Source organism: Cetorhinus maximus, chromosome 5, assembly GCF_964194155.1.
Source record: "Cetorhinus maximus chromosome 5, sCetMax3.hap1.1, whole genome shotgun sequence".
Lineage (NCBI taxonomy): Eukaryota > Metazoa > Chordata > Chondrichthyes > Lamniformes > Cetorhinidae > Cetorhinus > Cetorhinus maximus.
Window position 1 is genome coordinate 92,735,656 of NC_135883.1, and position 24,566 is coordinate 92,760,221.

The 24,566-nt window shown below is 45.9% G+C and overlaps 1 protein-coding gene across 1 annotated transcript in view; it reads right to left on the reverse strand.

Moving 5' to 3' along the window:
• The window catches only part of dcbld1 (discoidin, CUB and LCCL domain containing 1), a 123,865-nt gene that overhangs the window by 64,121 nt on the left and 35,178 nt on the right, over nt 1-24,566 (reverse strand). Inside the window, exons 3-4 of the mRNA XM_078542203.1 lie at nt 19,382-19,519; nt 10,634-10,685 (exon numbers count right to left, since the gene is read on the reverse strand). Of these exons, the coding sequence (XP_078398329.1) occupies nt 10,634-10,685; nt 19,382-19,519 (190 nt within the window). The remainder of the gene's footprint in view (nt 1-10,633; nt 10,686-19,381; nt 19,520-24,566) is intronic.

Here is a 24,566-nt window from a genome sequence, read left to right on the forward strand (position 1 = left end):
CCAGCAGCGCCAGAGGGGTGCGGGTGCGGTGGCCACTGCTGTGACTACAGGAAGTCCCACCATGCCAAGGAGCCCTGGTAAGTGCAGGGTCGAGAGTCTCAGTGAGTGTCATGAGAGCGGTTGGGGGCTGGGTTCAAGAGGCCAGCTCAGGGACAGAAGTGGGCGGGGGGGTAGTTAAAAGGGGGGAGCAATGACCGGGTTGGGGAAGGGGGGGATGCATCCAATGGGCCCAAGGGCCCACAAAGGAAGGTCTCCCGCCCTTGCCTGACAACAGCCCACACAGCTAAAGCTGCTGGACTTCCTGCATGGTGTGGGCCTCCGCTTGTCACTGGCAAAATAAACAGCCACATAACTAGCCACTTAAAGACCTTGAAATAAAAGCAAAATACTGCGGATGCTGGAAATCTGAAACAGAAACAAAAATTGCTGGAAAAATTCAGCAGGTCTGACAGCATCTGTGGAGAGAAATGCAGAGTTAACATTTCAAGTCAGTCATATGGACTCTGCCCTTCTCTCCACAGATGCTGTCAGACCTGCTGAGCTTTTCCAGCAATTTTTGTTTTTGTTTCACATAAAGGCCTTAATAGGCCCAAAGGTGGGCAGGCTGCCAACGTCTCCCCACCACCTGTAAAATTTCACACAGGTTGGAAGCAGGTGGGTTGATGTCGGGAAGACCACATGCGGGATTTTACGAGCCAACCCCACCTTTAAACCTGCTGGCTGGAGTGTGTAAAATCCAGCCCATGATGGAGTACATTATGGAGTATATTATACATTCTCTGTCGAAGGAGCAGGCTTAATACTACAAATGATCTTTATCACTACACAAATCAACTTAAGTTTAGAAAAATTATTTCCCTCATTTCTTCCCCTTCCCTAAAGAATTTTGAAGTGTGGATACGATGCATTTAACCTTCACTCTTTCAATGATTGCCAGGAGCCATGGACAGGCAGAAAGCCATGCATTGTGGATAATATGCTAGTTTCCAGTCACACCACAAAATAGCTTTCTGTGCACCCATTTCTTCTCCCACCACATCATTATCCTGTGGTTTGGCTCTGCCTATGACTGATGCTACACAAACCTCACAGTCAATACATTTGAACTTAGTTCTCCTAACATGGGATCATAAAGGCAATGTTAAATAGTCCCTCATTGTTACCTATAATAATAATCATTAAAGACACAGGGCGGAATCATGTCAGATTTGCACTAAGTACAGCAGCGGGCGTGAAAAAGGACATTTTACCCATCAGCCGCAATGGCGGATTGTCGTGCTGTATCATTCCCTTCCTGTTTCATAAATTATGCAGTCATTGGAATCACGCTGGATCACTGGCAGCAGGCCTCTGATTTGTCAGCCATCCATTACCTCACTGCTCCTCACTCTGGGCGCATATTTAAACTACAGCCACCGTCAGGAAGAGATATTAATGTTATTGGAAATTTTTTTTTTTAAAAAGAGGATTAGTCTGTGTGTGTGTTAATTGGATTAAAGCCAGCTAGTCTGGGTGCTTTGATGTACAGTAGTTTTGAGATGTAAACAGTAAGGTAGAGGGTACATTTGCATTTTGTCGAATAGAGCATCCAAAAATGGGAGTGAAATCTTGCACCTAGCTAGGAGATACCAAGCAATGTTTTTATTACTAATAAAATTGGTACTAGGGCCTGGTGATACGATGAGAATTTACATTCAAAGACAAAGGCTAGGTATGACCTGAGGAGAGTTTGTGTGTGCAGGTCAGAGGCAATGTAAGATCTAAACCTGTAAGCCTACAACTGTCTGCAAAGGAACCAAATTGAAAGGAACCTCATTTTGATTTCGTAAGGTGAAAATGCTATATAAAAACCTCTCGCGAACTGGTCTTATTCCTGAATTTAGAGTTGCATCTCAAATGTACCAATTGAAAATATAGGTTATAACAGTTGTTTAAAGTTTTCCTCTGGGATTTTAAATAACTCAGCTTTTAACAATTGCCGTGTGATAACACCGAGCACACACTTCTCAATGTTTGCAGCCCAGGACTGCTCTGCTCAAGACATGGCCCCAAAAGCCAAGAAGAGTTCAGCCCCCCGATTCAGTGATGTATCCCTTGGACGTCTTTTTGACACCATGGTGGCCCACCATGATGTCCTCTACCACCGCTCTGGCTGCAGGAGTTCCATCAATCTCACCACTCTGGCTTGAGAGACAGTGGCAAAGGTGGTCAGTGCCAACGTTGCACACAAGAGGTCTGCCATTCAGTGAAGAAAAAGAATGAATAATCTCATCTGTGCCACCAGGGCAAGTCAACAATCTCATCACTCTCAACTCACACATTCACAAGCCCATCACACATTCATTGGCATCTCACTCACTGACAGCTCAAGGGACATCATCACACACCCCCTCAGATCTGCATCTGCCTCATCCACTATGGAGATCGCCTGCTCATTCCTTCCATGGCTCCACTCAGCACACACTCACGCCTGGCATCCTTCTGATTCGGCCTGGCATGCACCTTCCTCACACTCTCTCCAACCGTCTTTATGCAGGATGAATTCACACATAACCAATGGGAGAGGCCCCAGACTGGTGGTGGAGTACCGGACATCAAGGTCCTCACTCTGTTCGAGAGTCATGCGTTGCAGCTGGCTGGAGAGGACGTGGACCATTCCTGCAGTGACAGTGAGGTCAGCAACAAGCATTCACGTGAGGATCATGCACCAGATCATCCCTCTCTCAAAGCTATTCTGAGTCCACTGTTCTGTGTGCAACTCTGCTGCCAAGCACAAGTAATCTCCAACTTCTCCCTTAGACATATCTGCCACATCGCCCTCAGGCAACCTTGACACCAACCCCAGCGCCGGGAGCACCTCAGATGAGGACCCTGAGGGCAGCACTGTGAAAGACCCATCACAGTGCTCACCCACACCCTCCACCAACGCAGTGACACACACCATGGTGGGACCTAGATGTAGAGCAGCCTCAGGATCACAATCTGGTGAGTCCAGCACGCAATCTGTTCATCTGAGGTCACCGGCACTCAGAGTACTGTTGGAGGTAAGGAATCTGCTGAGTCCAAGATGGGCCTCTGGACTCAGTCCTCAACCAGTTGGTGAAGCTGCAAAGACAATCAAGGGGACATCAGGAAGAATGTCTGCTGCATTCCTCAGATTGCAAGGGACAATAGAGGGGTCCGTCTGCCTTTGGTCTGAGGTATTAGCGCCAGCATGCCAACACACCGATGTCAACACTGGCAGGATGGCAGCTGCCATGGAGACCTTGGTCCAGGACATCGGTCCTCCACTGCGTGGGCTGAACTCCATCGCTGACATTGTAGTTGGCCTCCAACAGTGTCAACGCGAGAGGAGTGTGGGGTTGCTCAATCTCATTCCAGCTTCCCCTTCTCCTCAAAGAGTAAGCCAGAGGCCTTTGGTGTTAATCACTTGTACATAATGTTCACTGTTGTAAATAAACTTCCAAGAATGTCTCAGTCCAGGGCCTCTTCCCTGTGTAGTGTGTAACCTTCAGAGCAAAATGATGGTCCAGCTTCACACTCACTGGACACATTACTGATGCCTGCACCTCGACGGTGCTGGTCATTGCTGCCCGAATATCATGGGCATGCGTAACAGAGTTCCATCATTCTCTCCGTGAGCTCTCAGCAGCTTTAAGGTGGGGCTGGCCCCACATCTCTTCAGCATCTGTGTCCGGTGACAGTGTGCTCCTGAAGGGGACAGGAGCTGAAGGTGGAAAAAGGATCAGGTGCACGGCTGTGTCTCCATGACATGACCCTGATCACAGAGCACAAGTGAGCTGCCCTCAACCAGACAGGAGTCAGATGATCACACAGGCTATGTGAAGACCTATGGAGCGTCCTCATGTCGTCATCATCCTCCTAAAATCTAGCAACTATTAGGGCCTCCGCTGCGTCTCCATGACATGAGCCTGAGCACTGAGGGTATATGTGCTGCCATCAGCCACACAGGAGTCAAACATTCACAGATGCAAGGTGAGGATGTCAGGACTGTCCTTACTGCATCTCATCATCATCCTTCACAAATCTTGCGGTTATGAGGGTCTCCCGAGCGCGCCTGCCTCGTCTGGCCAATCACCTCATCACCAGCATCCTTGCTTTCAAGGACCTGATCACCCTCAACCCCTTCGACATCCTCCTCACTGGAAGGGATGTGCAGCTCTTCCATCTCCTCCTGCGTGTGTGTGACAAATGTAACCACACTATTTAAAAAAGGAGGGAGGAGAAAACAGGTAATTAGAGACCGGTTATCCTAACATCAGTAGTAGGGAAAATGCTAGAGTCTATTAAAGGATGTGATAACAGGACACTTAGAAAATATCAACAAGATTAGACAAAGTCAACATGGATTTATGACAGGGAAATCATGTTTGGCAAAGCTACTGGAGTTTTTTGAGGACGTAACTAGCAGAATAGATAAGGGAGAACCAGTTGATGTGGTGCATTTGGATTTTGGAAAGCTTTTGATAAAGGCCCACGTAAGAGGTTAGTGTGTAAAATTAAAGCACATGGGATTGGGGGCAATATATTGGCATGGTTTGAGAATTGGTTAGCAGACAGGAAACAGAGAATAGGAATAAATGAGTCCTTTTCGAAGTGGCAGCTGGTGACTAGTGGGGTACCACAGGGATTAGTGCTTGGGCCCCAGCTATTCACAAAATATATCGATGATTTGGATGAGGGAACCAAATGTAATATTTCCAAGTTTACTGACAACATGAAACTTGGTGGAAATGTGAGCGATGAAGAGGGTGTTGATAGGTTTCAAGGCGATTTAGACAAGTTGAGTGAGTGGGCAAATACATGACAGATGCAGTGTAATGTGGATATGTGTGAAGTTATCCACTTCGGTAGGAAAAACAGAATGGCAGAGTATTATTTAAATGGTGATAGATTGGGTAATGTTGATGTTCAAAGGGACCTGGATGTCCTTGTACACCAATCACTGAAAGCAAGCATGCAGGCGCAGCAAGCGGTTGAGAAAGCAAATGGTATGTTGACCTTTATTGCTGGAGGACTCGAGTAAGGGAGGAAGGCTGTCTTACTGCAGCTATACAGGGCCTTGGAGAAACGACATCTAGGGGAGGATTTTCCCCTTGTCGGGTGGGCACGGCCGGCAGAGCTGGGGGCAGCCACGCGACGGTCCGGCCTGCGATCGGGCCCTGACTGCCATGTCACGCTGGCTGGCCAATTAACAGCTAGCCAGCGTGAATTGCACGCTGCAACGCTCAGCGCTGCCGATGTGGGATGGGAGGGGGGGAGAGGAGGGCACGCGCCGAAGTTTGCACATGCGCGCGGGAGTGCTCACAGGAAGCTCCCTGAAGGCACGGACCTCTTCAGGGAGCTGAAGGTTTATAACATTAAAAATAAAATTTAAAAAAATAAGGAAAACATGTCTCCTTATGTGACCTGCACATTGAGTCAGCCCCTGGAGTATTGTGTGCAATTTTGGTCTCCTTACCTAAGGGTATACTTGCCATAGAGGGAGTTCAGTGAAATTTCACCAGACTGATTTCTGGGATGGCAGGATTGTCAAATGAGGACAGTTTGGGCCGGCTAGGCCTATATTCACTGGAGTTTAGAAGAATGAGAAGAAATGTCATTGAAAAATATAAAATTCTGACAGGGGTGGACAGACTGGATGCAGAGATGATGTTTCCTCTGGCTGGGGGGTCTAGAACAAGGGGTCACAGTCTCAGGATATGGGGTAGACAATTTAGGACTGAGATGAGGATAAACTTCTTCACTCAAGAGGGTGGTGTACCTATAGATTCTCTACCACAGAAGGCTGTGGAGGCCAAGTCACTGAATATATTTAAAGAGGAAATAGATTTCTAGACTCTGAAGGCATCAAGGGGTATGGGGAGAGAGTTCACAAAGATGGCTCCTGTGACCTCCTGAATGCATTTGTGGGTGGAGGCTTGCAATATCCCACAGAGATCACCTGTGGGGTCCTGTAAGGATCCTCTGGCACAAAAATTGAGCACTGCAGTCACTTTCACGGTCATTGGCAGTGGATGCCCTTCATGTCCCCATGGCACCAAATAATGCTGAAGGTGGCATATGTGACCGACCAGTTCCCTGGACATGCGCAGTCTTCAGCGACACTGGTTCTCAGTCATCTGTAGAATGACAAGCATCATCTATAGACCCTGGGTCTAGCGGGCCGACTACAAGTGATGGTTCGCTGTGGATTTTCAGCTGCGTCCGCAGGAGGGCCCTGCCGCACCTTAATCTTGAGGATGATGCTCCTCCCATTGGTGAGCCAGGTGTCTCCTATGCATTCTTCTCATTTCCATCTGCTCCTTGTAAGCCATGAGGCATACTGCTAAATCACCAGGGTCCATGATCCTGATGTTCTCCTTCTGCAGGATCAAAGAGAGAGATGCTTGGGTTAGCATATGTGTCCTAAAGACCTCTCTTGGTTCAAGTCCCCTTCAAACATGCAGGAAAGTGCTGCCGCCACTTGGATGGCCAGAGTGTAGTGCGCTTCATAACTGTCCGAATCCCCACCCACCTCAGTCCTCCTCCACTTGACTGATTGGTGGCAGCTTCGGCCTCTGGACTGCACGCTGTGCTCTCAGCTCAGGCAGGGGCATTCTCCTAACCCGCACTGCAAGGCTGCGCTGTTAGCTCCATCCATGGTGGATACAGGTCCAAACATTAATAAAGACATTGCAAGTGTCTGTGAGCACCTCCACCAGTGACTGCGCCATGGCCACCTTTCGCAAGGGGATTGTGCAACTTGCCCAGTCATCCAATTGTTCTGCAGCCCCCTAAAACACACATTAATTTGCAGTCTGCGCCCGAGGGGAGAGTGTTCTGGAACATTTGGTGTCACTTTCATGCTCTTACGTTGCTTGAGTGGGTAGAAAAGCTTCAGAGGCCCGATTCCAAGCATGTCAATGGAGGTGTTTCTGAACGGTCTCTGCTGCGGAAGAATGCTCACTTTTGATAAGCTTTTCCAAGTGCATGGCCGCTTCCCTCACCCTCTCCCCCCATCCCCACCCCCAAGAATGTGCGGTGCCTTTTCCTTGATGTCCTCTGGGTGATGCTTGCGAGCGCTGTGCAAAGCTGTGTGCCCTCACATCCAAATTCCCCTCGAAGTTCAGCTTGCCAGGTGCACGTCTTTTAAAGGCAGTTGTAAATCACGCCGATGTGGGAGGTAAATTTGATGTGGGAGTTGATTCCGGCCTGAGGGCACAAAAACGAAATGCAAATGCATTAAAATTAAGTTCCTGACGTTGGACGGTGGGAAAAGTGGCCCGCGATTGACAGGCAGAGCGGATGATTTTAAACGGTTCCACGATGGCGTAAAACTGATTTTTGGCCTTCTCCTCATATTGTCCATTCACGCCCGTCATGACGCCCGCCACCAATGGGAGTGAACGATTCAGGCCGAAGACTATGTGCTGAATTTTTAAATGGCTGCGTTGGCGGGACTGGAGGAAGACTGGCCCACAATTTCCCTCCTCCTGCCGGCATGCCGATTTGCTAACATGTTCCCACGTTGGGGCCATTTTGGAAGAGCCTGTTTCAGTGTAGACAATTCAGCCTTTTAAACCCGCCTACTAAGATCAGTGTGAAGACGCCAACTGGAATTTTCCAGTTGGCAGGAGGGCTCCCGGCTAAGGCCGAATCCTGGCCAATGCATGGAGATAGCTTTCCAGCTGCAGACCAGGGGCCAGCCCTCCATCTACCATTTTTAACCACCATTACCTTACCCTCCCCCCACCTCCCGCCACCACCCCCCGCACCCCCCATAGCAATGATTGTAAAATGGTCAACCGCAGGCCAGATTTTGGAGGGATTCCCCCTCTATGGTGACAATCTGGCAGTTTATGGCCTCTTTTTATTTTACTTTAAAGTTTTTTTAAAAGTCTTCAGAAGGCGCTTCCATTTTGAGGCACCCTCTCTCTCCCACATACATCTGCAGTTTCCACCTCTGACAGTGCGGCTGCCGATGTGTCAGTGCTGGAGGGCCTCCCACTGGACATCCCCCTGCCTTAATTGGACGTGGCTCCATAAGGCAATCGCTTAATTAGCCACCTCTTCAAAAATCGCCTTCTGGGTCCTGATGCCATGTGTGGGTTCCCAATCCATATTTCCTCTCAACAGCAGGATCAGAACCCACAAATGAGAATTCAATCCCAGGAGTTCTGCTTTGGGTGTGGTCAGTGATCAATTGCGCTCAAAACTGTATTAGTTCTGGGGAAGCGTATTTTTGCTCAAGTTTCCATTCAAACTGATTTACACATCAAACATAAAATCTGTCATGAACCAACACAATCATGCTGTGTTTTCAAATGTATTTTTTTTTTATCAAAGAGCATTTTTAACACAACATTTAAGAGTGAATACCTGATGCAGCTCTAATAAAGTTGAAAGTGGCACTGATCACAAAATACTGGCATTTTCCTCACTGTGCTCTTTCCTGTAATCACCGCCTCTGCATAAACTGACTGAAAGAACTGAAAATGGCTTTAATAAACTGTACAGAAGCATTTACTAGTTACATTGTTGTACAGTAAATTTTTTAAAAATCAATGTACCTATTAGTGTCCTTGCACCTACAAAGAAAGCTTAATTTTAAGATCCTCCTGAAAACAGGTTCAATTAAGAACATAAGAACTAGGAGCAGGAGGATGCAATTCAGCCCCTTAATCCTGCCTCGCCATTCAATACAATCATGGCTGATCTCATTTCGGCCTCAAATCCAATTTCCCACCCTCTCCCCATAATCTTTCAACCCGTTACTAATTAAAAATCTGTCTATCTCCTCAAATTTATTCAGTGTCCTGGCATCCACTGCACTCTGAGGTAGTGAATTCCACAGATTCACAACCCTTTGAGAAAAGTAATTCCTCCTCATCTCTGATTTAAGTCTACCACTCCTTAACCTAAAACTATGGCCGCTCGTTCTAGAATGCCCCATAAGGAAAAACATCAGCTCCACGTCTACTTTGTCTATCCCCTTTAGCATCTTATATACCTCAATTAGATCTCTTCTCATCCTTCTAAACTCTGGTGAGTATAGATCTAAACTGTTCAATCTCTCTCCATAACACAAGCCCTGCATCTCTGGAATCAATCTAATGAACCTCCTCTGAACCGCCTCCAATGCAACTACATCTTTCCTCAAGTAAGGGGACCAAAACTGTGCACAGTACTCCAGGTGCGGTCTCACCAATGCCTTGTACAGTTGCAACAACATTTCCCCATTTTTATACTCTATTCCTTTAGCAATAAATGCCAAAATTTCATTTGCCTTCCTTATTACCTGCTGTACCTGCATGCTAGCTTTCAGCGATTCATGCACGAGGACACCCAGATCCCTCTGTACTGAAGCATTCTGAAGTTTCTCTCCATTTAAATAATAAGTCACCTTTTTATTCTTCCGACCAAAATGGATAACCTCACACTTGTCCACATTAAACTCCATCTGCCAAATTTTGGCCCATTCACCTAACCTGTCCATATCCATTTGTAAATTTCTTATTTCTTCATTGCAACTTACTTTCCCACCTATTTTGGTGTCATCTGCAAATTTAGCTATAGTGCCTTCTATCCCTGAATCCAAGTCATTAATATAGATTGTAAATAGTTGGGGCCCAAGGACAAAATCCTGTAGCACCCCACTAGTTACAGCTTGCCATCCTTAAAAAGGTGATTAAGTTGATCTGGGGTGTGGCCAGTTTTCTATGCAAGAATCTGGCCTCACTCAGCGGCAGGATTTGGCAGTTTGGGTCAGGTCCCTGATGTTGGGGTCAAATGTGGGTCCTGACCCCACAATGTATTGGAAACAGTCGCCTGACAGTGATTTTGCCTAAATAGGTCAATTAGGGGCCAGATTAAGGATGGTGGGCGGGACCACAAAGCCAACAAGGGGCCCTCCAGCACCGAAGGGGCTGCAGCCTACCATTAGAGGTAAGGGAGAGAAAGGCCACTTCCACCTTGAGGCACCCTCTCAGCCATTTTAAAACATTTGAAAGAAAATATTACCACAGCTGTCGGGCCACCACTGTGGAGAGGGGCCTGCAGCCGCAGCTATAGCCAAATAGACAGGGAATGTCTGAGAGGCATCTTGGCCCCTCGGTCTGCTGCCAGTTTACCACTTTCATGCAGCTGCCTCGCTCCCGATGCCAAGGCCGGCGGGGTGGGGCGGGGGGGTTTGCACATCCACAGGCCGACTGGAATGCCGGTTGGACTATTATGTTTGACCTCAATTGGACTTTGTTAACTCGACAAGCTCAGGCAGGTTGCCATTCTGTCCCTGAACTGGCCTCCAGCAAATAGTTCCTGGGAGGGATGGTGCCAACAAACTGGCACACTACGGCACCCCTGCTTGCCTCAGTTCTTGCCTCCATGTCAAGGCAGGAATTCTGGCCAAAGTTTCTTAAGCTAACGCAGAAAGTCATGGAAACATGGAAAAACTTGTACTGATGTAATTTGTGCTCCTTTCCGCGATTTCCTGAACTCTTTTGGCCACTTTCTGTTTGATTGCGCTGAAAATAATTGGCACAACCTCCTGGAAACTCCTTTCTATAAGCTTTTAGTACAATCGATATTACAAAATATTATATGGAAAAATGTCCCCATTCATTTTTCTTACCTGAACTGTGGGTCATCATAGTGGTTTCCTTTATCCAAACATGTAATTAAATCTGCATGGAGTAAAAATCAAGATTTATATACATTACAAATCTATATGTACTGCAGCTAGGCTGACCTTTAAAAGGGAAGGGTTCATCAAATATCAACTATAAGCAGCATTTCTTTTTATAAATCTACAATTCTTAACATATAATTGAGGCTAGTTTAGTAAGTCAAATTTTATTTTCTTACATGGAATGTGAGAGTTCTACTATTATGTTGCTAATCACATTGGTAATTCCATCTATTTGTCTATGCATATAACTGAGTGACACTACACCTTATGCAATTTACTCTAAACTCACATTATTGAATACAATAATATTAAAATTTTAGTTTTTAATGGCATTTATATTTCCGAGACAGTCTACATTATTTTAAAAATAGAAAACAGCTAGACTAAGTTAACTACACATATGACTGGTAAATGGTAGATCATTACTTTTGACCAGATTACTGATACATAACTTATTGCCAACTTTTCAGATTTGTATTAAATATTATCACAGCTGCAGCATTATTAGTCATTCCCATGAGTGGACCCAGTGTCCCCTATAATCTTAAGTGCATCTTTTACTGCACAATAATTTGTTAAATGACAGCATGACCTAGGGATTTAACAATGAAATCTTGTTGTGAATGCCAGCTACTGAAGTCTCATATCTAGCAACATGTGTTCTCCAGTCTTCAAGGGCTGAAGTGAAATAGTGAGATTACGTTTAATTTTTAACCAAATTATTATAATAAATACACGAATAAACAGTTTTCAGTGAGTTAAATCTTGCTCTCTTACCACACTGGCATGCACTCTCTCTCCACATAACTTGTCCTATGTGCCTATTCTTTCTGAATATCTTCAGCCCTAATATTGTGGTTCAATACTTCTGTCCTCAAGCAGAATATCTAATTTACTGGGAATGATGCCAGAAGATGTATATCAAAATTTACGAAAGGGAATAAAACAAACTGCCATATACACTGATATCAAAATTGCTTATCATTTTTAAAAATTCACTCATGGGGTGTGGGCTTCGCTGACTGGGCCAGCATTTATTACCCATTCCTAGTTGCCTTTGAGAAGGTGGTGGTGAGCTGCCTTCTTGAACTGCTGCAGTCCATGTGATGTAGATACACCCACAGTGCTGTTAGGAAGGGAGTTCCAGGATTTTGACCCAGCGACAGTGAAGGAACGGTGATATATTTCCAAGTCAGGATGGTGAGTGACTTGGAGGGGAACTTCCAGGTGGTGGGATTCCCATCTATCTGCTGCCCTTGTCCTTTTAGATGGCAGTGGCCGTGGGTTTGGAAGGTGCTGTCGAAGGAGCCTTGGTGATTTCCTACAGTTCATCTTGTAGATGGTACACACTGCTGCTACTGTGCATCGGTGGTGGAGGGGAGTGAATGTTTGTGGATGTGGTGCCAATCAAGCAGGTTGCTTTGTCCTGGATGGAGTGAAGCTTCTTGAGTGCTGTGAGAGCTGCACTCATCTAGGCAAGTGGGGAGTATTCCATCATACTCCTGACTTGTGCCTTGTAGATGGTGGACAGGCTTTGGGAGACAAGTGGTGAGTTACTCATCAAACAATTCCTAGCCTCTGGCCTGTTCTTGTAGCCGCAGTATTTATATGGCTAGCCCAGTTCAGTTTCTGGTCAATGGTAACCCCTAGGATATTGAAAGTGGCGGATTCAGTAATGGTAATGCCATTGAACATCTAGGGATGATGGTTGGATTCTCTCTTGTTGGAGATGGTCATTGCCTGACATTTGTGTGGTGCGAATGTTACTTGCCACTTGTCAGCCCAAGCCTGGATATTGTCCAGGTCTTTCTGCGTTTGGATATGGACTGCTTCACTATCTGAGGAGTCGTGAGTGGTGCTGAATATTGTTCAATCATCAGCGAACATCCCCACTTCTGATCTTATGATGGAAGGAAGGTCATTGATGAAGCAGCTGAAGATGGTTGGGCTGAGGACACTACCCTGAGGAACTGCTGCAGTGAGTTAATTCCACACGTTAACTCCTAACTCTAACCATTTCATTTGTATTCTCAGGAGCAACAACTTTTTTAAAACAAAACAGAAAATGTGAGAAATACCTAGAAGTTATGGCACTATCTGTGGAGGGAAGCAGGGTTAATGGACAAAGCTTTCCCAAAATGAAACTAAGTGGGCTGACGGGTGATTTTGGCAGCGTCCAGCCCGCCATCCGTAATGGCAGCAACACGCGCCCGATCCTGTGCTTGAAGTCTCATTAATTATTCAGAGGCACATTTCACTCAATCACCTGGCGGATTGGGAACAAATTTGTTTGCCCGCCGTCAGCTGGCGGGTTCGAAGGTACAGGTGCCATACTTAAACGCCAGGCCAACACATAATCTCAATCTCTCCAGCCCACCAGAGATGTCTGCAATGCATAAGAGAAAGGCTGAGAGCCTCAGGACGAAGTCTGCATCCCGCAGGCCCTCCAGGCCTTGGTCAGACGGGTGCTGGGCCAAGGGCACGTGTTCTACCGCACAGTTGGCTGCAGGAAGCACCTATCGGGCCTGGGACACCATGGCAGAGCAAGTCAACATGGTTGATACCCGCACCCGAAATGCCACTCAGTGCAGGAAGAGGATGAATGACCTTATCCGCTCCATCATGGTAAGTCATCCTTCAACACCCTCCAATATCAAACTCTCATCACGGCATCAGGCATTCAAACGGCTACTCTCTTCAGGGATCTCACGCAACCATGAGCAGGGGACACATTTCAACACTCGTTCTCTCACTGAGACTTTCACATCACCACCATCCCATCTGTCATGTTGCTCACACTCCATCCTCTGGCCCTTCTGGGGAGGGCTCAACACACACAGGGGACATGCATCTCACCCAACCTCTGCTCCATCTCTTCTCATCACATGCCTTCTTGTCTTCTTCATACAGGCCAAGCTAGCGCACAACAGGCACAAGAGAGCGCAGACCGGGGGAGGGACAGCTGACATAATTGCCCTCAGCGAGTTTGAGGAGGCTTCAACCAAGCTGGCTGGCAACGACAGGGGAAAGGGAGATCAGCCTCTCCAACCAACATAGTAACGATCGAGCTCCATCACCTCATCAAATCCTAACATCCACTGAGTCATGTGCAGTCTTTTAGCTCATGGTCATTAACTGAAACTCTCTTTTCTATTTTCTAGGCACAAGCACAACTAGGCCCCTAAGCCAGTCCAGCACCACAAGTGCGAGCCCCCGGACCTCATATCTGAGGACAAAGCTCCAGAAGAACCATCACAGCACTCCCACACACCCTCCGCCAACTCAGGGATTAGGTGGGGCACAGATGTAGGTTGGGCTCGGGCTCACTTTCTGGGGAACACCTCACTGACACATCCCCGCAGCAACTGGAGGCAGGGACAGCCCAGGTCTCCAACACTCGGAGGGCTGCTGGAGACCAGGCACCCACTCAGTCCGAGTCAGATGATGAGCCTCAGGAAGCGGCCGCCAAATTAATGCTGGAGATGCAACGACAGGCGGCGGAACATCAGGCAGAGATTCAAGAGTCACTCAGCAGACTAGAGTGGACAATGGAGGAGTCCATCTGCGTTCTCATGTCTGATGTCATGGCTCCGACATGTGAGTACCTCGATGCCACCATGGGAATGCTAGTAACTACCATGGAGACCTTGGTTTAGTAGGTCTTGCCGGATTTGTGCTCAGCCCTACACTCCATGGCCAGACACCCTGGTGGGCACCATCAGGATGTAGGCAACACGGGGACCAGGCACCTTGACCTCCCTCTGGGTGCACCATCTCCTGCAGGAGTCAGGGTAGGGCCCTCGGGCACCCAAAAGGAGGATGAGCATCAGCTGGACACCCCATGGGCCTCCTTTTCGGAACACTCCAAAGGTGTGCAGTCGCTCATAGCCCCCTCTGCTTGTGACCCCATTCACTCCAGCTTCTCAGCACTTCTACCCCTGAGCAGGTGACCCTTATCAGGCTGGAACCCTCCAGACCACAGGCCACCAGAGAACGCCCGCCAAGGTCATCACAGACATCAGGACATAGCAGTCAGCTGAAGGTGTTTTGATGTACTTCAGAGTCCTCTTATTTCAATGTTTAGCCTGCCTGCCACTCAGTGATAGTGTCCCACTGTGAGATTCACATTCCTGTGATGTCAACCTCAGTCTCTGCACCCTTGTGTGATGTCAGGGAGATGTGTTTGAATCTTTATTGGAAGTGTGTGATGTAAGTGTTTCTAATCCATCTTCCTCAAGGAACACCATTGAGTGAGGGAAGCTCATCAACATTGATAATCTAGCGGCATCTGTGCCTCCTCAGTGGTAGTGGCAGAAGAAACGACATACACGGGAGGAGGAGATCCCTAGGCATGTCCACATCTCAGACGCAGCAGTGTTTGCATCATTAGGTGGCGGCGAAGGTTTCAAGTCTTCTCTCGCATCGCTCTTGTTCCTAAGTGGACTCTCAGTTCCCACAGTAAGCTCACTCATAGGGCCCCATGGACCAAAGCAATGATCATGGCCTGGTGATTCATAAGCCAAGTGTGAACTCATTCCCTGAGTTGAAAGAAGATGGCATGGAGGGCTAGGAAAGAAGTGGCTATATTCCCTCACTTGACTTTACTCTTCCAGGAACCTGTCAGCCATTAACATATCACGGGCACATCTCCCACATCTTCCTTCCTCCAAGGGGTGATCACGCACATACTGACCCTCAGCAGCCTCCTGAGGTTCCTGGGCCCCCAGATCTTCATCTTCTGATGAGCTCTCATCCTCCTCCAGTTCATCCTCTGGCAAGGGTTCACCTCTTTGCATTGCCAGATTGTGAAGGGTGCAACACACTGCGGTGATGCGAGAAACCTTGTTGGGAATGTATTGGAATGAGCCATCTGAGTGGTCAAAGCATCTGAAATGCATTCAGAAGCCCTATGGTCTGCTCAATAAGGGAGCATGTGGAGCTGTGTGCAGCATTGTAACTCTCCTCAGAACGACTCTGAGGGCGACACACTGGTGTCATCAGCCAGCGCTTCAGTGGGTACCCCTTATCCCCAAGCAGCCATCCCTGCAGATGTAATGGCTCCTTGAAAATCTCAGGCACCTGGGAGTGACTCAAGATATAGGAGTCATGGCAAATGTGCAGTATGTGCTTCCAGTGACTACGCACCAGTTGCACATTGATGGAATGGTAGCACTTGTGGTTTATAAACATTAGGGGCTGCTGCCATGGAGCCTGTATAGCCACACGGGTGCAGCCTATTGCACCCTGCACTCTTGGGAAGCCTGAGATAGCAGTGAACCAGAGAATCTCGCAGCCTGGCCATTTTCATCCAGAGCAAACCTGACATAATGATGGCCCTTCCTGTAAAGGGCATATGTGGCTTCCTTTATGCATCAATGTGTTGCAGACTGAGAGATGGCACGCAAGTCCCCTGCCGATCCTTGGAAAGAACCAGAGGCCAAAAAATTGAGTACTGCGGTCACCTTCAAAGCCATGGGCAGGGGATACCCTCCTAATCCACGTGGCATCAGGTCATCACAAATAATGTGGCATATGTGATGTACCAGATCTTGGGATAAGCGCAGACATACACAGCATTGCCTCCCACTCATTTTTAAATAGGAGACTCTTCAATGATAAACCCTAGGTCTGGCGAGCCACCCCCGTTATCTGGGTCTCTCCTCCTGACCCTGCTGTCCATGTTGTGGCGCCGCTTGACCATGTCCCTCCTGCTGGAGCTGCGCGCCGAGTCGCCTCTCCCTCCTTCATCTCCTCCATTGCATTAGGACCCTGACAAAGGCAGCATTGAGCCCTGGATCCATATCTGCTTTTGCCTTCTCTCAGAAAGGAAACATTAAAGACATTAATGATTCAAGGGGCAAGAAAACGAAGCTCAGAAGATGACACATTTGGAGACTGTAAGGGCCCATAGTTTTTCCTGCCCTACTTGTCCCTGAGACACTAGCACACACATCGAGGTGACCAAGTTTCATCACAGATATGTAACATCTTGAGGCCTGTGTGGGATGCTAAAGTTTAAGTGAGATGATTGACCGAACCTAGCTCTGTGCTCCAATCTCTGATGTGGCATTTTCATGACCAATCAGTTGCTCATAGTCAATGAGTGGATACCCTTTGGCCCGTTAGGAGTGTCAAATCTGGTGGACACGTGACAGGCCTTCATTGACGGAATTCCATATCTGATACAGCTGTCTCCTTCACTATGACCTGCATTCACAAATTCTAAATTCATATGTGTTACCCTTGAGATGCAGTGACTGTGATGTGAAGTCACTGAGTTTTGAGTAGCCCTTTAACAGTGCTAATGAAGCCAGTAGCTTTCAGTGGCTTTCATCGCAAGGAGGTCTTCCTCCTTTCTTTATAAAGAGACTCCTGCTCACTCCGGCAGCAACGAGAGGTTAGAGGGCAACCCCAGAAAGGCCCCCCCTTGTGTTTGCCCTTCCTCCCGACTGCCATTCCACTGCCTTCCCTCCCCATTGAACCCCTTGTGTTCGCCCCTTCCCTGACTGCCATTTGACTTTCCCTTCCTTGCTTCCTTGTTGACACCCTCGTGTTCGTCAGCCCGACCCCTCGCCTCATAGCCCATTCCCGATTGAATTGCTAGCCTCTGAAAGTGGAGGCCTGCATGAGTACCCCAGCACAGTGCTGTTCTTCGTGACAATGAAAGCAAAGAGAAGGAGCAGTCCAACCTTACAACCCCAGCACAGTGGTGTTCATCGCAACAAGACCGGTGCAGCACTATGGCAGGTATGTTCCACTCACCTCGAAGTCGCGGGCAAAAGGAAGGAGTCAAAATTGAGTTCAACAATTTCAGACCATAATCTCTGCTCCATTTTGTTTCCTTTCCTTTGCTTGGTTCGGTTTTTCTCTTTTAGTCAGCAGCACACCTACTCAAGACACAGCTTTTGTCTGTTTTTCTTTTCTTGCCCTATCATCATTCTCTTTGGCTCCGGAAGACTAACTTACACCGTTCAATCTTTCCTGACTTTCACCCTATCACAGACTTTCCTTTTGTCCTTGTCGCACCTACCGCTTGCTCAAAACTTATTAAATCTCTAGCTTTTCCTAATTCTGATGAAAGGTTGACCTGAAACATTGGGGAGAATTTTCTCCTTGTTTGGGGGGGATGGGCGGGAGCAGGCACGCAGCTGATCGCCGCCCGTGATTGGCTGCGCGTCGGCATTTTACGTGGGTGGGCCAATTAAGGCCCGCCCAGCGTGACATGCACCTGGAAGCACTGAGCTCTCCCTGCGCAGGCGGGGGGAGTAGGCTGAGTCGGGGCGAAAGAGCTGCCTCAGGGAGATTAGTTTGATTTTTAAAAGTTTAAATAAAGAAAGAAAAAAATGTTTAAGACATGTCCCCTCATGTGACAGTGTCACATGAGCTGGGACATGTCAATGAATTTCATGAAAATTTTTTATTGAAGTTTAAAAACCTTCATGAAACCTCATCCCGCCCGTGGATGAGGTTTCATGATAAATACAAAGGCCGCCGGACTCTTCGCCTGCCCGCCAACCTTAAGGCCTTAATTGGCCCACCCATGTAAAATGGCGGTGCGCAGCCAATCACGGGTGGCAATCGGCTGTGTGCCCGCTCCCATCCAGCCCCCATCCCCCTACCCAAGGGGGAGAAAATTCTCCCCAATGTTTCAGGTCAACCTTTCATCAGAACTAGGAAAAGCTAGAGACTTAATAAGTTTTGAGCAAGCGGTGGGTGCGACAAGGACAAAAGGAAAGTCTGTGATAGGGTGAAAGTCAGGAAAGATTGAACGGCATAAGTTAAGGTTGGACGGGCAGCTATGTTAAGTGTTTTAATTGATATTTAAATGGCCTTAATAGGCCTTTGACAGTTCGGCCGGCGCACAGCTGACTTCGGTGCACGCCCACCAAACTGAAATTCGGAATGACGCATGCCCGACACCACCGTGCGTCATTTTACGCGTGGGGGAGCAGTGCCCAACCCCGCACGCCAATCGGAAGATTCTGGCCATTAACTGTGTTTCTCTCTCCACAGATGCTGCCATAACGTGCTCAGTATTTCCAGCCTCTTCTGTTTTTATTTCAGATTTCTAGCATCCAGTGTTCTGCTTTCCGAATACTTTTTCATAAATGTGTTTTGCTTTTCACTTGGGCAGCACTAACTGTAGTTCAAACCTCAACCTCGTTTTTTTAAGTGTCTGCTCTAAAAAAATACCTTTTAAAAAATTCTAAGATCTCTGAGTGACTTCAAGTAAGCAGCATAATTGCGGAAAACTGGTAAAGGCAAATTTAGAATTGATGTAAGTGAGTTCTTCTACATACAGCGTGATGAACACGTAGAAATAAATTCTAAGTTGGGTAGGAAGGACAAAAGCTTTAGAGTCATTAAAGAACAATGATGGGCACTAGATCGTTCTGTCTAATTGAGCTAAGGTGGGTTAAATGATCTTCTTCATTCCACTTCTATTATGATCTTGTGCAGGATAATCATCTCTAACCATAAACTGACTAATTTAAACATTAGTTTAATGTGAGTTAAAGTAGCTAATGATGATCAAATGTACTTAATTACTAATGTGTAATTTTGATGTGATTTTGCCTCTTTTTAAGACTGTAATCTATTTGCTGGTCTTTTTAAAATCTCGTTATAGGTCTAATTAAAATAATTAACTTGTTAGAATCAAGATAAGCCTATTAGTTTGTAATGCCTTACCTGGATGGCTGCTAGTGGTGTATGAAAGCAAGAAGCCACGTCCTGATATGTGGGAGCCACTTTTAAATTGAATGCTCATTTCATTGCTGTCTATATGGATTTCTCTGGAGACCGAGTTTAAGTTTCCACAATAAGTACCTATAGATAAACACAAAGTTATTAAATGAGGCTCAGAGTAAAGGTGAGTCCCAATTTACATCTTTTTATTTGTATACATAACAGAATGCATTTCTGAAGTGTAGTGACTAAGATATTTTGCAGATATAAGGTGTGCTATAAGTTTGAGCTCATCTTTATTACTGACACATGCTTACTTTTTAAACAGGTTTTCACATTATGATCAGCACTTTTTCTCTCTCAGAATAGACTTATCATTTAAATTGGGTGGCTACCAAAGAAGGTAATGTGATTGGTTTTGATTGAGCCAACAGGCTGAATGGTGTTCTGCACTATAAACATCTATGGTTCACAATTAATCAAAACTTTCCCACTTTATATTACTTCCTTGAGTGAAGCCAAGAATTTTCAGATGCAAACAACTTCAACAAACAAAACATCTAGCCTAATAAGATCTGATTTAAATAGATTCGGATTCCACAATATTATTTGAGCACTCTCTTATTATTCAGAAATACATTAGTTCTAGTTAAAAATGCAGTTGGGTGACATCGTTCTATATTTAAATTCTGTGTCTTGGCCAATTAAAATTTCAGATGAATAGATATAACATTTTGCACTAACATGATTTACGATAACTTTATGATCAATTCATATTCTAACTACACATATCACTGGTAAATAGTCCCTAAAGATTAATGTTATCTAGTATAACAAGGTCCTAATGTCGTGGTTGACTTGATCCAGAATCCAAAAAACAGCAATCAGATCACCAGTTGACCTCTTTTCCAGGCAGAACATACCCAATTTATATGATTGCTCTTTATAGAACCATAGAATGGCCACAGCACAGAAAGAGGCCACTCGGCCCATTGTGTTTTTCCCGCTCTCTGGAAGAGCAAATCACTTAGTTCCACTCCCCAGCCCTTTCTCCAGTGTGCTGCAAATTATTTCACTTCAGATAATTATCTAATTCTCTTTGGAAGGTCTCGATTGAAACTGTCTCCTGCTCCCTCTCAGGCAGAGCATTCCAGGTCTTAACCACATGCTACATAAAAAAGCTTTTCCTCGTGTCACCATTGTTTCTTTTCCCAATCATCTTTAATCAGTGCCTTCTGGTTCCTGACCCTTCCACCAGTGGAAACAGTTTCCCTCTATCTGCCCTATCCAGAACAGAGTGTCCAGTGGACAGCTGGGTATTTCTGACAGCAACTTCTGGATTTCAGAGTTTAACTGCACCTGCCAGATTACAGGGAGAGGATTTTCTGTTATGGGTCAGAACCAGGAGTGTGGGTCCCGATTCCACACCATGTCGGGTGCAGTAGCCTGACATCTATTTTGGCTGGATTAGCCAATTAATGCCCAGTGAGCATGCTTGTTGTCTAATTAAGGACAGCAGACAGGCTCTTAAGGCTGTTAGGCCAATAAGAGGTCTCGTAGCGATGACACATCAGCAGTCTCATTTTCCAAGGTGGGGGCTGCTGGTGCCAACAGGGAGAGAAGGGTGAAAAAAAAATGTAATGAATACTGGAAAATTCCATTCAGCGCAAGAAATAAGTCTTAATTGGCCCCTTAATTACATCAATTGGCTACCTGCATCAGTTTCCACTTCTACTGGCTCCAAAAGTCCTGCCCCAGAAATTGTCTGACTTAACCCACAGTAACGGTGAATGCTATTGACCTAACTATTATTGTTGCTACAAAATTAGGGCTATTATCCAGCAAGTCAAATATTTTATTATGTTAGTCATAAATTGAATGCTTGAAGTCATTAGCTGCTATCAGTGAACAAACAGGTGTTTTCATATAAAAGCAAAATACTGCAGACGCTGGAAATCGGAAGTAAAAAGGAAAATGTTGGAAAATTTCAGCAAGTCTGGCAGCATCTGTGGAGGGAGAAACAGAGTTAACGTTTCGAGTCTGTATGACTCTGCATCATGCAAAAGTGGACAAAAAGATTGATCAATGTAGTGAAAATGGAGCATGAGAATAAACTTGCAGGAAACAAAAACTGACTGTGAATGTTTCTATAAATATGTGAAGAGAAAAAGATTAGTGAAGACAAATATAGGCCCCTTACAGTCAGAAACGGGGGAAATTATAACGGAAAACAAAGAAATGTCAGAAGAATTGAACACATATTTTGGTTCTGTCTTCACAAAATAGGACACAAGTAATTTCCCAGAAATATTAAGGAACCAAGGATCTAGAGAGAGAGAATTGAAGAAAATCAGTATTAGTAAAAAAACATGGTGCTAGAAAAATTAATGGGGTTAAAGGCTGAAAAATCCCCAGGGCCTGATAATCTACATCCCAGAGTACTAAAGGAAGTGGCCCTGGTCATCTTCTAAAATTCTATAGACTATGGAGTAGTTCCTATTTGGAGGGGGGGAGAGAGAGAAGAGAGAAGAGAGAAAGAGAGAGAGAAAAAAGAGTGTCTTTGTGTAGGAGTCAATGAGAATGAATGTATGTTTGGAGACTGGAGGGTGGCCAATGTAACCCCACTATTTAAACATGGAGGGAGAGAGAAAAACAGAGAATTACAGACCAGTTAGCCTAACCTCAGCAGTGGGAAAAACGCTAGAGTCCATTATAAAAGATGTGGTAACAAAACACTTGGAAAGCATTTACGGGATTAGACAAAGTCAGTATGGGTTTATGAAAGGGAAATCATGCTTAACTAATCTACTGGAGTTTTTTCAGGATGTAACTGGTGGTCTATTTGGATTTCAAGAGTGAGAGAGAGAGAGAGAGAGTGTCTTTGTGTAGGAGTCAATGAGAGTGAATGTATGTGTGGCTGGGAGTCGGGGGTGGTAGTGAGAGTGAATGTGTGTCTGCCTTACTTCCAGTCTCAGGTTTCTCACTTATTCTCACCACCACACACCAACACATGCACACACGCACTCACAGTGGGTGAGGTTGAATGAGTGAGCACCCCGAGACTGGGAGTGAGCCTGGCACACAGACACACTGACCCTTTCACACACTGGTCAATTTTATTAATTACTCTTTTTCTTAAGACTTACCAATTTATTGCTATAACATTGCTTTATTTTTGCTTAGCAACTGCTTCTTAGTGCCTCAATGTTTTTTTGAAATTCACGCTTGAAGTTGTGCCGAATCTTATCTTTCCGAAATTTGAGTGAGGAAAAAAGGACTCCCCAAACGCACCACTGGAACCTGTGCTCTCCCTGCGCATCCATTTGCAAAGGCAACAGCAAGCTCAGTCACAGCTCCAGTTGCCTGATTGCACCTGATACTCCTAATTGCGTGGTGAATGCCTCAATGCCAATTAGAAGCTGCCACTTTAAATATCACGTCACTGCTGCTGATGTTAGGCAGGATTTATAGGTTGATGTGCAGGCGCAATCAGTGGGCCCGGGAGCAGACGAGCAAAGGACCGCCGCCTGCGATTGGCCCTTGATCGCGATTTCACGCTGGCCGGCCAATTAATGGCCAGCTAGCGTGACGTGTGCGCTGAAATGCTCAGCGCTGCCGGGATGGGGGCAGAAGGAGGGCAGGCACTGACGTAAGCGCGAGTGCAAGACAGCGCGGAATGAAAGCTCCCTGATGGCAGAGAGATGCCTCAGGGAGCTGAAGACTTCAAAGGTATTAAATAAAGATTTTAAAATCAGAGCAAAAATGTCGAAACATCACATATACATTATAAAAATTCTGCCCATAGATTTTTTTTTGCTTAATAAGGGAAACCTCATCCACTCTTAGATAAAGTTTCAAGAAAAATGCAAAGGCCACCTGACTGATTCACCCGTCCGTCAACTGTGAGGTTGGACAGACCACAAAAAAAAAATCGGGGGCAATCACAACTTTAATGGGCTCAACTGCCCTCTTAATTGTTGGCGGGCAAGCTTCCGACTTCTACGCACGCCCACCGACCAAAATATCGCGTAAGCGCGGGATGACATTGGAATGCTTGCCCGACATCATCTCATGCTATTTTACGCTCGAGCGGGTCAGGCGCACACTCGCATGCCGACCTGAAAATTCTGCCCATTGTGTGGGGTTGGGACCTGGAATGTTCCAGATGTCCAGTTCCCAATACTGGTATAAAAATTATGGTCTGTGCATCTGTGAGGATTCTTCAATTTGATTGGTTCAAGAGCCTCATTGATTCTTGCTTTATTCACAAATGCCACATATCCCCTGCAGAGGGCGCTGCACTAGAATAGATGGCAGATTAGAGGATATTACGCTGAAAAGCCTGCAGAAACTCTAAGAGAAACCATCAGTGAGGTAATAGTGAATGTGCTCCTCCTTTGCTACTGACAGGCAAAGTCAAGGTCTGTTTAATTGTTTCTAAAGATTTCAAACCAATCATATTTAGTGCACTATTTATTGAATTTCAGAATATTTAATTCAATTGGCTGTCTAATATCCTGGCTGCAGCGACGAACATATAGAATCATAGTATGCTTCAATGCAGAAGGAGGCCATTTGACCCATTCTGACAGTGTCGGCTCTTTGAAAGAGCTGTCCAATTAGTCCCACTCCCCAGTTCTTCTCTTGTCACCCTGCAAATTTTCTCTCTTCAAATGTTTATCTAATTCCCTGTTGAAATTTAGTACAGAATCTGCTTTAACCACCCTTTCAGGCTATTTGATTATTGTATTTATAAGCCCAGCACAAAACCATTGTCTTACGAGATGGAAGACTGCCACTACTTACAAGCCTCAACTACAGAATATTAGTGTGTGTCCTACTGCATTCATTCCATTGGAGCGGCAGAATAATTTTAAAAATATATCTGTCTTTGAGAGAAGCAAATCATTTTTATGAAGGGCCTCATCCTCTCACAAAGGTGCACATTTGAAATATTAACCTGCAATTTGGTTAAATCGAGTTTTTGAAAGTTGACATGCTCAGTATTGTAAATGATCACGTGGCGGAACAAATGATATAGTTTACTTTTACCTTGTGGCAATTACTATAATGATCTCATAATGCCACATGATCAATTCCATATTCTAAACATTGCAGAGTAGCTAAAGTGGTTTCTGAACAATTTTCTGCCATCATTTCTCCATTTAGTCCTTTGATTTCATATACA